The following is a 14767-nucleotide window of genomic DNA, read 5'->3' as shown; positions in this document are numbered from 1 at the left end:
CTTTACCAATCCAGCTGGTCTGGCAGTTTAAGACATCCCCACCTGCCCAGCTGTTTCATTAGTGCTCCTCTGCCAGCTATTAACACTTGCACAGCAGAAAGTCAGCCAAGAAAATATGAGTGTAAGCCTCAGGCACTCCAGAACAGGAGTTCAGAAACATGCCCAAGCACACACTTTCACCAGCAGTTTAACCTACTAAGCTGCACTCTGGAGTGGCTGGGGCATGAGTACACCCTTTCTCCATCAAGATGACCAGTGCTAGCTAGACAAAATCCAAAGACTGAAGGACAAAGAAGTTTCATCAGGGACAGGTCAGGCCACTAAGCACTGAGCTGGGAGTCAGAGAATACGAGTACTATGCCCCACTCCATCACTGACCCACACACAGACTTGAGCAAGGCACTTGACTCTCTGACTCCCAGACCTTCCCCCAAAATCTGTCTGGATATATGCCAAATGATCTTGGAAGGAACTGTTCCCCTACTACATCTGTATAAGGCACAACAGGCCTCCTCTAGGTGACTGTAATTAAAACAAAGAGTCAGATCTATTCCAGAGTACTGATCTGCTGTTCTACATCAGCAGTTCACAAACTTGCCACTATGAGAGATACTCAGACCACAGTTTGGGTACAGTGCTACATTTAAATGATACAACCCTAGATTACACACATTTTTACTCTAGCTTTTGTACCAGCTGTTTTCTTCTCCTAATACTCTGTGTCATCTTCGGAGTCATTCCAAAAAATCTGTGGTTCTTTTTTTCATGCACAATCAGATCCGCTTAGATACTGATGCTCTCAGCCACACATTAAGCAAATTCTAAACAAACCATTCACTGTATTTACAGCTACTCACTACAGCTATCCTGCATCAAGGAAGACAAAAAAATTACAATGTTTACTGCAATGAATCATCATCCCTCTCCCAACCAAAAGCATACTTATATACAAAACATCTGATTTGATTCCCTCTCTGCTTCCAGCTGACTAGGCTACTTCAAGTCACTGCCAGCATTCATTGGCTCTGTACAGGCCAGCACCTGAGGCTCTGTACAGGCATCTGAGATTCTCAGACTACTGAAAAAACCTATGATCTGAATATACCCTGCAAAAGTGTAGTATCAAATTCAAGTAATTCTAGTGGTAAATACCCACAATCAGATTAGGAAGGTATTCTGGATAATATACCGCATTACAAGGCCTGACTTTTAAAATCCAATTACTGCTGTTCCTGACAAATAACTAACCCTATTATTCCAGTTCTGGTAGGACAACTCAGCCAGGAAAGAGATGCAATACTCAATCTGAAGTGCAAGCTTAAGATCCAGAGAGAAAAAAAAATAATCAGTTTTTATTTTCAACGCATGTCCTTAAATCACTGAGGCTTATAATGCAGTTTATTGCCTGCTGCCAGAGCTCTCCAGAAGGCTACGTTTTATGGTATACGGGTTAGTTAAAAAGCATGAAGGTAAGTCAGTTAGAACCCCAGTGTTTGTATTGCAAACTGTTGTTTCTCATCTTTTAATTCTACTAAGTCCTAAGAGAAAGCTTAAGCATACATATGCCTACCACAGCTCAAAAAGGGATACGCTAGTCAGTTTTGGAGATGCACTTCTCAGAGGGGACAAATGGGCCTTCTCTGTTTGATCAGGACATTTATCGCATCATGACATATAAACTGATACTGCCTGTTACACAGAAATACTAGATAACTAGATGTATGCACATGGGAGGGCGTAGGGACAGAAGACACTCTTCCATGTTACTTATCATGCTTAACCCAGGTGAGTCGCTACCACAGAGTTTCTCAATCTTTCTGTCATTAATTAAACCTGTGTTTAACAGACTGCCATAAAGCACATTACACAACTTGGAGAGCCAGGGAGGAAGAGCATTAGCAGCAGTTGTTTGCTGGGACAGAAGCAGCTCCCTTCAGGGATCTCACTGCTTCATGGCAGAATGAGGCAGGATTCAGCACAGTCCTACAGTAAGCCAGCAAAATGGGCCCCAATGTTTCCTTCTCCTGCTCACCAAAATCCTGGAGTTCTCAGCCCACCTCTGCTCTGCTGCTGGTTGTGTGGTGAGGCTCCAGCACAGAAACTGTTCTTGAACTGCTGAGTAAGTGTTTGTGGTTCAGTTAGTCACACCCATGCTTCAGGATACGGTTTATTTCTACCACTTGCCAGACAGAGGAGATCCTTAGCTGATCAGTGCCAGTGTGGCAAGGCCATGCTATCAGCTGAACAAACACATAATGGTGAAATCCACAGCCCCCAAACTTAACAAATTATCACCAGGACTGCCAACTCTACACTGAAGCAAAAGAAAGAATGATGACTCCAGGCTTTGTTAACCATGGTTGCGAAGTTAACTGTGAATTGTGTATGCTAAATTCATTTACAGCAAGGGTCACAAGAGCAAAACCAGCAACCTTCAGTTCAGGGAAGCATGCTCCTTTAAGCATGCTTGATAATCCCTCTGTTCTGCCCTCAGGACTCTGCACAAGACCTTCTTTGTATACTATAATCAGGACCATGCTTCCCTGTCTTTTTTCCATACACCATGTGTAGGTCCTGGAAGGATTTTAGGTTAGGCAGGGGGATTTTCCTGTTCCAAGTTTTACTAAGCTTGACTGCTTTGACCCTGATTAAATGCTAATACATCCTAACCACCTAGAAATTGCAAAGTAATACCACAAAATTAACATTTAGTAAATACTACTATGACGCTTGTGACTTCAGGAAAAAAGAAAAATCTAAAAAGTTCCAGCATAAATACTTTACTAGAACACGTACTGTTTTATAAAGCTGTGCTTTCAGGCGGTATGACCTGTATTCCATTTTCCTCTTCTCTTCCTCTCGCTTCTTCTGCACCTCTGGCAGCTGCTCATAGATCCTTAAGTGTAAATACAAAAAGTTAAAAAAACTGACTTGAAAGGATGGAACTTACTGATATTAAAAAAAAAATAAACCTCTGTTTCATATTCACATTCTGTTAAAGGCTACTGGGTAACCACAGCATTGAAAAAATTATTTAGGGGTTAACTAGTGTCACACAGGGGAAATGTGGAATACATAGCAGTTGTGATACCGGAAATTCCCACATCCCATAATGCCTTTTCTCATGCAAGCAGCACCTCCTAAAGCAATAATAAATAAACCCAGTATTTTCAACATTCAAGTCACCATACAGCTGATATGATTACCCAGCTACAAAAGGTAGAGCTCCAGTATCTTCAGTACAGAACAGCCCCACTGCTCTTCCGTACTGGTTATGCTGATTCCGAGTAACATGTTTATCCATCAATAGCGATATCTTTATCCCAAGAATAACCTGAATTAAGCTATTTAGGCATCTTTTCAAAATTTTAGTGTTTTCAACACTCAATAATGTTGCCCTGTTTAGATCAATTCTTTGTCTTCTCCAGTGCTGAACGTCTCCCATACCAGAGGCAAACAGCAAGGGATGCTTTGAATGGAATAGAAGATGACTGGTGCTCAGTACAGAGTCAGTGCGCTATTCTAGTCAGTTTTACATGCTGTCATCTAAAAGAGGAACCCGAGAGCTGGGATGGTAGTGTATTGCTCACACTGCCTTCCCCAAATCTTCCTTTGAGATCATAAAGCTTTACTAATTTCATGAGAGTGGTTGCCAAGAAACATGCAGCTTCAAAAATGTTGCAGTTTATGGGAGGTGGAAATAAACCATGTCCAAAAATTTCAGTCCTGTAATATTTAAAGACAGATCCTGCTATAAGTCCTTTCTTAACATGTTGATTTGATAATCAGCAAATAGAAAAAAATACCAAAACTACTTGTTACAAACACAATGCTGCATTATACTCTTTTAGAAACTGTTCCATTCTTCCATCTGTATAATATCTTTGCACAATTACAGCTGGCATTTCAAATATTTTTAAACACATCTATGCCTTCAGCTCCTATTATCTGAAAATATTTCAGCACGCTCCATTTTGAACATTGCAAATAAATACAGCCCACCAGCTGGGAGGAGCATTTTTGACAGCTGTCTTGGTACTAATTCCAGCAACAAAATAAGTAATACTTCAGACTGGCAAGAGAAGAGCGGGAGGTAAATGTCTATCAGTTTGCACCCCTTTGCTCTATAGTCAGTACAAGTTAGGTGTCACTTGCATGTTTCAAAGCAGAGAAGGATGAGGAGTTAGCTGGAAAACAAATAGGAAGCTGTATGATAACGCATAACTAAGTAGGCAGAATCAAGAAAGCAAAGATAAAATCCAAATCTCAATTAGTACTGAATTTTATGTCCTGTTTTAATTCCCCAGCATCAGCCAGGCAAAGCCATACACATTTGTAGCTTCTACAGTCCTCTACACAAATGCATTTAACAGTCTATCAGACTTCACAGTAGAATTGATGAGCAAGCAAATACACATCCAACACCCAAAAAGAGAAGAAAAACAAGAACAATTGCACTCCTTCCAGTGGCCTACCTTCCTGTGTATACCTATTTTCCTACTGTCTGCAGCTGCTCTTAGGAGGTCATCTTTTCTAAAAATGTCACTACCCACATTACAGCTACAGAAAAGAGGAAATAAATCACATTTAGGTGCTTACTTTACCCCTCTTATGCTTTGCTGGAAGGCATTGGAGGGTGCTAGGTATATACACATGTTACTGGACGGGGGTAGGAATACCCCCAAGATTTGAGGGTTTGCTTTACTGCTGTCTCACCATTCTCTAAAGGATTTCACCATTCTAGGGCTCCCCTCAAAGAAAGATCAAGATTTACCCCTCACAAATCATCCCACCATAAAGATGTTTAGAGCAAGAAGTAGGTAATGCAAAATTGTAGGGAAATTAATTGAAAATTGTTTTCATTACCTAGCTAATTTGCCATGAGAAATTCCATTTATACCCTCAAAGAGAAAAAGAAAAAGCCTTCATACTCATTATAGGTGTGCATTTCAAAAGAATGGTACAGAACAAATTTCTTCCCAGCTCCAACTGAGAGATGGATTATGACAGCAGCAAGAACAAAAAAAAGTCATCAATTGTGACTGCCTGAATCAGTCTCCATAGAAAACCTGGTGAGTTCAGTTATTATGAAATCAGTGTTTCTGAAATTATGAGTTCAGATACATTGATCTCACAGTCCAAGTGACCCAAACCCAAATCCTTCTACTTCAGCTAAAACATCTGGAGATGCATTCCTTGGGGAACTGACATCTTTACTGCATTTACCACTTCTGCCTCCTCTCTATTAATGCCCTAAAAATACTTTTAAATGCCAAAATCTATTGAAATAAAACATCCTTTTTGGACTCTCCAATCATCTCTATCAAGGGGTTTATTTTATATATTGCATATTCCAGCAGATATTTTGTAGAATCACAGCGTAACTGAGGCAGGAAGAGACCTCTGGAAGTCACCTAGGCCAACCTCCTGCTCAAATCACAGTTAACTTCAAGGCTAGGTCAGGCTCATCCTGTCAGTTTGTGACTCGTTCCAAGGATGTGGGATCAACCATGTCTGTGGGGGTCCTGGTCCAGCACTTTACCACCCCTCCTCGTGAAAAACCGATTTCCTTGTCTCCAGTTACAATTTCTCCTTACTGCAACACACCACCACTGCTGCTTGTCCTGTCACTGTGCACCTCCAAGAAGAGCCTGCCTCTGCCTTCTCCTCTGGCAAAGCACCGCTGCCAGATCCTCAACTTCAGCCTCCTCCTCCCCAGGCCAGACAAACCCAGCCTCTGCTGCTTCTCCTCATCACCATGTGCTCCAGCCCCATGACTGTCTTGGTGGCCTCCACCAGACTCAGGCCACTTGCACAGAATCACAGAATGGTTTGGGTTGGAAGGGACCTTAAAGATCATCTAGTTCCAACACCCCTCAAAACCACATTCAACTTTGCTGACCTCTCTCTTGTACTGGCAGCCTGGAACAGGAGAAAGGATCCAGCTGTGGTCCCATGAGTGCCAAGCAGAGGGAATATCCACCGAAATGCAGGCCTTCATCATATATATATGGAATATATATGAATGAAATACATATGAAATAGCTGGCCTTCATCATGCCAACTCACGTTCAATTTGCTGCCCACGAGCTGTCAGGGCCCCACGGCCCTTTCCAGAAGGGCCACTCTACAGGTAGCCTGTCCTTGGGATGGGTTTCTGTCCCCAGAAGAGACTTGGTATTTGCCATTATTGAACTTCACGAGACTCCCCTCAGCGCTGTTCCGCAGCCTGCAGGGATGTCTCAAAACTGCAGACCTACTCTCCAGCATACTGACTAGTCCTCCCAGTTCAGTGTCACCTGCAAACCTGTTCAGGTGTGCTCCATCCCATTGCTACTACTGATGAAGATGCTGTGAAACAGTCCTGGCCCACAGCATTGTCAATTCAGGAATTCAATGCAACAAAGCACTGGCTTGTATGCTGAAATCCCAACTACTTAAAACAATCTTTTGCCTCAAGGTACACTCTTGACCTTTGCTTTGTTTTGACTCTAAACAACTTACTGATTCATTGTATTTTTATGTAACTTTACAAATTATCAGAGACGACTTCATGAGACTCTAATTTAAGTATTTATGTTGTTTCTGAACTGGTACTCTTCTAAACAACCTCCTTTTGACCCTGCTACTGCTTCAGGTTCTAGCTGCAATAAACTCTTATTTTTTATTATACCTTCAGGTGCTCTCTGTAGCATAGGTATGCCAAATGTTTAATACATTGTCAGCATGCTGTGCATTTTATATATGAACTGAGTCAAAAATAAGGCAAAAATCTATCATAAGGTGGTTTTCTTCAAGGGTAAAAGCCTCTGTATTCCTTCGTGGGTAATTATTTCTTACATAAAGCTACTTTCATCTGGTGAAATGATGCCTCACTTCCTGCACCAATGACCTAGTTTGTTAATGTTTAAAACCATACAGATGCTTCAGCGACCCACACCCTACATTTCCTCTCCTTCTGGGATCCAGTACTTGCACAGTTTGCTGTAGTGCTTGGATGGCAGACAGTGCAGCAGAATACTCGGGTTTAGTTAGACAAATAATTTTTTTCCAAAATTATTCTGTTTCTCAGACCTTCTAAACAGGTGCTTTCAGCCTTTGATAAAGTCTCTACATCTTACACCAAAAAAAGAGGAGTTACCTCCAACACCCAATTCTCTGACTGCAGATATGATTAATCCACCTTTCCTATCCAGGTCACTTATCTATCTGAAAGAAATTTTTGTTAATCTTACCGTTTAGATCTTAGAACCATTTCACTCTTTGGAATTGTTCTTCTGTTTTCTCTAAACAGAAAACCTAAATGGAAAATTTTGAGATAACAAAATGGTGAATATATCTATTTCTCACAAAGAATGCTATTGCAACAATATGACTCCTTTATAAATTATGGATTCTTATAGACAATAATGTTAAGTAATTGTAATACTTTTATTACAAGTACACACACCCTTAAGTATAATGTGGAAATGCATTAATTCCTATAGAAAGTACAAAACCGAACCATGAAGGTACCTCGATCAGACAGCATGTGACTTGCATTCCTGTAGCCCTTTCTTTTCTCAGGAGGATTAAGTAGCTCTTCTCGTTTGGACTGCAGTACACTCTGTATCCTCCTTTCCTCCATTACAAGCTTCAGATGCTTCACACGCTCTCCAGAGCGGGAGATGAAATCAGGACGATGCACTGCAAGAGCCTCCTAAAATGGGATGACACAAAACAAAGTTTAAAGTGGCCAGACTGCCTCCCTACAGCTGGAAGAGAATAATCAAAATATATAAACACCATTATGAAAGCACGGAAGAAAATCCCATCAAAGTAGTATTTGGTATAACATACAGATATTCAGCATGACCACACCTGATCTGAAGTGTACGCCCTGTATGCATGTGTGTGTATGTACACACACATACACCATTTGCACTGTATGAATTAAAGCCCATTTTAATTGCATACTACGCACATCACACAGTATTATTTCTGTATGGAAGCAAGTATGACTTGATATTATGTCAGCTACATTCCCTCCAGTTCTTGAAGCCAAATGATTTAAGCTCTAATCTATTAGATCAATTCAAATAGCTTAGTGTATTGTGGAAAGCCAGACTACACAAGCAAACAGGACTGATGGATTTTTTGCTTTTCCAATGATTATAAATGGTTATAAAGGTGATTATAAAGGTGAAATGCTTTTAAAAAAGGATCAAAAAGTGTTTCCACAAGATTCAGCATAACTCCTGAAATCCTGCCAAGATCTCAGCAGCCTTATAGTGCAACATGCCTTTACCTGTAGTGTAAGCTTTCCGAGCGATCGCGAGGACCTGTTCCCAGCATCACCTTCTGGAACGGCTGGCTGAATCATGTTGCCGTGCTGTTGCTCCTTCCAGTTCTTCTTTTGGAGAGGCTCTCTCCAAGGCTTTGTGCTGGTCAATGGTTCAAACCAAGATGGACCAGGATCAGAAAAGGAATTGGAATGGTTTTCTTTCCTAGATTCAGATTTCAAGTCTTCTGCTTGGACAAACCATGAAATCCCTGTTAAAAGACCACAGAAAAGAATAAAAATTTGTAGACAATACATGTGCCTATTTTCCATTCCCATCTATGGCCCTTTATGTCTGTGCTGATTTTGGCTAAGCTAATTTTCTTCATAGTAGCTAATATGGGGCTGTGTTTTGAATTTGTGCTAAAACCAGTGTTGCTAATTCAGGGATGTTTTAGTTACAGCTGAGCAGTGCTTACACTGAGTCAAGGCCTTTTCTGCTCCTCACACCGCCCCACCAGCAAGTAGGCTGGGGGTACACAAGAAGAGGGGAGGGGACACAGTCAGGACCAAAGGGATATCTCATACCACATGACATCATGCTCAGCAAGAAAAAGCTGGGGGAAGGAAGAGGGCACGTTCAGAGAGACGGCATTAGTTTTCCCAAGTCCCCATTACGTGTGATGGAGCCCGGCTTTCCTGGAGATGGCTGAATACCTGCCTGCCCATGGGAAGTGGTGAATGCATTCCTTGTTCTGCATTGCTTGTGTGTGCAGCTTTTGTTTTACCTGTTAAACTGTCTTTATCTCAACCCACAAGTTTTCTCATCTTTACCCTTCCAATTCTCTTCCCCACCCCACAGGGGAGAGTGAGCAAGCAGCTGTGCGGGGCTAGGTTGCTGCCTGGGGCTAAACCATGACAATGCCCCAAGGTCTTGGCTAAATCCAGCCAGTGGCGTAACACTGCAATAAATACTCACTTCAGTTTAATAACAGCGGGACTCTGTAAGAGACATCTTTGGCAGTTTCAAAACAATTCCTTTGCCAAGTGTCAGAAAACCAGCAAGTCTTTATTAAATGACACTTTTGAAAAAGCACAAAATGGTTGAGTTTGCAGGTTTCTCTCTATAGAAAGAATACTCACCAGCAATCACACAATTTCAAGGAGCCTCTCTCCTGTCCTAAGCCCTATGGCTTTCTATAGATATTTTTGAAGATCAAATGCTTTACATCTTCCAAATGTTAAATATGTATATAACAATTAGATTACTAACAATTTACATACATAATGGGATTGAAATGCATCAGCTAGTAGTCTGAGTAGATATTCTAAATTTCCTAGATTAAAATGGTGTGAGAGAGAATGATTTGTCCCTGTAATAACAACAAAGATGACTAAGGAAAACATTTTTAAACATCTAATAATTGTGAAGACTGACAGGAAATTTAAAAGGGACAAAAAAAATCAGGAGGCTACACCATCAGCCCAAAACCAAGCTCTAGCTAAAAACAGGGAGACTAGTCTAGTTCTTCTGGTACCACGGATCTTGTGCTCCCCAAGTACTCCTGAAAAAATACTTGTTCTTGAAGCCTCAGTACATGAACAGTAAGTACAACTTACAGTGACCAGTTACTCAGAGCTTAACAGAACCCTTTACACCTTAAAATCAAAATTAAGTACCTACATGATTCCCATCTCATTCGTCTTTCCTTACCTTATTCATTGCCTCCTATTTATTGCCTTTACTGGCTAGGTTGCATCTAACAGCTTGACTGAAAATACAATCATAATAAAGCACTAGAGTTCATTTGACATAGTGTTATTGTTTAAAATTCATTGCTTAAAACCAGAATAAGAACTGACTGTACTAGTGACAGACTGCTCTGTGTCCTAGCTAATCCTCCCCACATAACTTGCCGGTTGCCGTTGAGAAATACAGCTGTCTGCAGAGAAAGTGTATTTTGGACTGACCTTGTGGTAAATGCAGCCTGCTCCTTTTCATCCTTTTCTCCACGAAAAAATTGCCTGGCTCTCCTTTCTGCTTGTCCTTGCTTCTTGCTGCCTGATGATCTGTGACCACACCATCTGACTCTCCAAAATTACCATCAACACAATGCCAGGGTTCCTGTGGCTGTTGATTTAGCTGGCTAGATCCTGGGGTAGGAAAAGTCACACCAACATCTCGAGTGTTTTTCTTAGTTGCACTGTTCACAATCTCCAAGTCTCCTGTAGTTGAAAATGAAGCAGTAACATCTTATTCCAGAGCAGCTGGAAGTACTTCAACATCAGTATGTGTGACACGCATAGTTCAGGGGATGACCCTCAATTTTTACTTTGAAGCTGAAGGATCACTTTCTTTACCCCACCTTCAAAAAGAAAAATCTTGTATATTCCCACTTCCAACTCTCCCACTTTGAAGAAAGTTTACAGTGACTCAGGATTGTTACTGTATAATAATCTTAGTAAAATTGAAGTGGTGTAAATCAATTACCGCAAGCAAACCAAACACAGATACGGATAGAGATACCAGCGGGGAAGGGAATTAAACTTGAACCAACTATGGCCCTGGCTGGGGATCCCAGTTGACTCTCGGAAGAGTCAACTTCAAATCTGCTGGTGAAAGACACAGTGGCAGGTCAACATAAAGCTTTACATTTTGGACAATGGTACTGCAGGGTTTTCTGAACCTGTTTGTTTACCCAGTGTGTCCCTTCCAAAACGATGTTTTGGCTATAGAAGATTGGTTTGCCCACAGCACTACAAATATTTAACAGAAATATGTAACATGGAAGGCATCAACAACATTCAAAAAACCATAATGAGATCTTGAAAACAAGCCATGAAAATACTTTTCTGGTTCAATCCACTTGCACATGAAAAAAAAAGTCATAATAAATCATTGATATGTCTGACAAACAAAACAAAGCCCTTACTCAATCTGACAACAGAAAGTTGGTGTGTAAATGAAAGCAATGAAGAAACTGATAATTGCCACCAGAAAAACCCAAATGCAGAACTGTACCAGTCCAGGATCAGCTTATGTTTTAAATAGAATATAATATCCAAAATATTACCAAGAAGAATATGAAACACTGCAGTTGCCTTCAGAAATAGCATATGCTTACAAAATACATTCTGTGAGTAACAGATGTCTTGAGGAGAAAATAATGTAAAAAAAACCCTACAGCTAGTCCACCTTTGCTATTGAAATGGATCAGACCCTTAGGTTAATAAACTTGTGAGTGAGGAAACTGGCTACTAAAGCAGACCAAGAAAGAAAATGAAATGGCTCATTTTAATTAGAACATTACATCTTTCTCCAAAAGCATTTGAAGTGAATCTGAAGAATGCTGCTTGTATATACCCATCACCAGAAACACACAACAGACTTTGGAGAATGGTTTCCAAAGAGATGCAAGGCAGAAGCAAATACAGAAAAGACAAGTCTGTAATTCAACAGCTCACCTGCTTGGATACCTTTGTTGAGCATCCGCATCCGTCGCTTGTTACTAAGAGCAGAGCTTGGCCCCCAACAAGCGCTGCTTGAAGTGGAATCTGATGAAAGGGAGATTGCATTCTAGAAAAAAAGGATGCAAGAGAACAGAAATTCCTGAAATTCTAACCAAAATGAACAGGAAGTGGGTTTTAAACAGCAAAAAAGTATAGCCATCACTCTTTGTTGTATCTTAATTCTATGGCTACTTAGATGTTTATCACAAGCTGACCAGTGTCTCTTAGTGCTACACCACACAACAGTCAGCCTTGACTTTATCCTCATGCACCACTGCATTTTCAGAATCCCATTATAGTAAGACAAGGACATTATTTCTGTAGGCAAGAGATTCTGTACAGTGCTGAGCATCCTCCAACTCATTTGTCCAGAGTTCATGGGACAATGTGACCTGTCAAGACAGACTTAGAAAAAAACCTCTGCTGCAGCAAGATCATTTGTTGGCTGGGCTTTCATGAGAGACTGCAAAGTGTGAAATACTTCTGCTTTGGGAAGAGCGAGAATAAACATCTAAACTGAATCGTATATTCCTACCCTCTCAAACCAAAAGCCTTTAAAGGTTGCTGGGTTTGCTGGAGGGACAAACTGTCTTGAAAGATCAACATACTACTTTGTAAATTCACAATGAAATCCAGTTCTGTACCACTGACATGAAAGAGCAGAGTCCTTTCAAAACACAGGAAGTTCTCTCACCCTGTCATCCTCATTATACAAAGTTCTCCAGGCAGAGAAAATTAAACTCAATAAAAACAAGAAATAAAAGTCACATGGTAAAAGCATGGCTTAGGCAAAACACTAGTTTCACATTTTCATCATTCACACAAACAGAAGTGCCAGCTGCAGGGATGTAAGCAGCACAACTTTGTTTTAATAAATTAATTTAAATTTTATGACATTACAAGTTTACAGCCATTTAAGAAGGAATATACTCTGTGAGTGTAATGTACCTAGTCCGCAAGCTTTTTGGTTATATAAAAAACAGAGAAGGTTAGTACTTTATTAATAGCAATTAACTGACAGTGCATCCCCAGGCTTCAAATCCAACAGTGCAGCACAGACCAATCTCTGCAACCATGCTGAATTTAATTTTTAATTATGAAACAGATTTTTTTTTTCCTTGATAATAGCAATTAGTATCCTATTAGTAACTCATAATGCTTGCCATGATGGAAATGAACAGAGGCTTTTTTATTACCTTTTTATTGAACCTCTGCTATCACCACTTCAGTGCTAAACATAAATTTCATTTCAACATTAAAAGGAGGCAATTTTTACTCTCATGCATACTGGCAAGAACTGATTTTTTAGTTTCATAAAACTATTACAGCTCCAGTAAAGTGCACTAGACAGATGTAGTAGATATGCATCTCTTTTCAAAAAACAGAAGCAAATTTAAATACATGCTCGGCAAAAGGGAAGAGTAAAGTAAGGAAAAAAAAAAATCAAGATAACCCATTTACATGCACATGCATATCAGCCTGCTGAAATAAATATAAGCAGCCATTCAATACTGAATATTGACATGCATATTCCTATTTGGACTAGAATATTCAGCGCAGTGCTTTCAAAGCCCTTGAGCAGTTGAATAGCGCAACCTTTAGCTTTGTACCTGCTACCAGATGGCAGCTTGAAGAGTGCTTTAGAAATAACAGAAACTGGAATAGATAAAAACCTTCTGGGATGGGTTCAGCATCTATAAATAAAAAAAGCTGTAACCAAGTTTTCTGGAAGCAGTGCTGACAATAGGCTGTCATAAAAAACTGAGCTACAAAATGCAGTGCTTGCCTGGAAGATTCATACAGTAGTCCCTCTAGGAGTAGGGTTCCTGCTACAAATAAATATCTGTCTCTGAACCACAGATATTTGCAACTAAAACAAAACAGTAAGTGATGATTTCTGTTCAACCAACCACCACAGAAACTACCAAAATTTGGATTTTAAATTAAGTTTACCATTTAGCCTTTAATTTCCTCTTACTCCGTATTTGAGGTTGGTCATGTATCTCTTTGTATGTATTTTTAAAAAAGAACACAACATCAGCAGATGAAAGATACTATTTTCTAAAGTCATATGGGTTCAATGCAACAGCAAGCACCAGGAACAGTGAGCCTTTATTCTCATAAAAGTATTACTGCAATCAGTTATCTCATGGGTGATTTTAACAGGCAAAAGACAAGATGTTGGTTTTAAGGTCAAAATAGACATTGAAAGATTAGTCTTATGAGTGTAATATGGAATAAAACCATCCCCTAAACAGTGCAACCATGCAAGAAATGCTGGATCCGAATTTCATTGTTAGATCATCAGTATTCTGAGTAATGGTCCCAATGTTGCAAGTTTATGAGAATCTTATTTTACCTTTAAATAAATATTATAAATAAAAAAATTAACAAAAATATTTTTAAACATTCTTAGTCTTGAAAAGGACTGCTTCTCCCCTAGACATGCATTCATTACCTTACTTGACACACAGACTGGGTTTGAGTGGTTTCTACTAAAAAACAAAACCAAAACAAAACAAAAAAACCCACAAACAATACCTCATTTTAATGAAAGCAATTAGTAATGATGACAATACCACTGTCTTCCAGTAATACAAAAAAAAAAAAAAAAAGAAATATTTCTTAGTTGTTCCTGTACTTTTCAGCATTAATGTACATTACAGAACACCAAGACTTCGTAATTTCTTACTATATTCACCAAATCCATGCCAAGACCCTCTTTAAGGAAATTTTCATTTCTCCTCCAAAGGACAATGGCCAAATTCAATTGAAGTAATTAAAAACATTTTCTCCACTTTAAGACAGCTTTAATCCAGACTGTTCACCTAGAATTTTTATGGCTGAGACTTGGTCTTTTAATATGCCTCATGTGCCAAATACAGAAATTGAAGAAGCTTACAACCAACACTCAAGCAAGACAAAATAATTCCAACACTTAAGATAGACAAACAGTAAGAAATTTCAAGTAATAATTCCTACTGTTATGAAATGGTA

At 39.7% G+C, this 14767-nt stretch overlaps 1 protein-coding gene across 4 annotated transcripts in view; it reads right to left on the bottom strand.

The window, feature by feature from the left end:
* ALMS1 (ALMS1 centrosome and basal body associated protein) overlaps positions 1–14767 on the bottom strand; it is a 76043-nt gene that overhangs the window by 3568 nt on the left and 57708 nt on the right. For 3 of the 4 annotated variants that reach the window (XM_055723499.1, XM_055723671.1, XM_055723604.1), the window contains 6 exons: positions 11726–11837; positions 10232–10486; positions 8288–8532; positions 7516–7699; positions 7236–7299; positions 2797–2896 (listed from right to left, as the gene is read on the bottom strand). In XM_055723499.1, the coding sequence (XP_055579474.1) occupies positions 2797–2896; positions 7236–7299; positions 7516–7699; positions 8288–8532; positions 10232–10486; positions 11726–11837 (960 nt within the window). The remainder of the gene's footprint in view (positions 1–2796; positions 2897–7235; positions 7300–7515; positions 7700–8287; positions 8533–10231; positions 10487–11725; positions 11838–14767) is intronic. The other variant, XM_055723544.1, reaches the window with a different exon arrangement.

The sequence above is a fragment of the Falco cherrug genome, chromosome 1, assembly GCF_023634085.1.
Source record: "Falco cherrug isolate bFalChe1 chromosome 1, bFalChe1.pri, whole genome shotgun sequence".
Lineage (NCBI taxonomy): Eukaryota > Metazoa > Chordata > Aves > Falconiformes > Falconidae > Falco > Falco cherrug.
The sequence above is the reverse complement of the archived record's forward strand: the minus strand, read 5'-3'. Positions and strand labels throughout refer to the sequence as shown.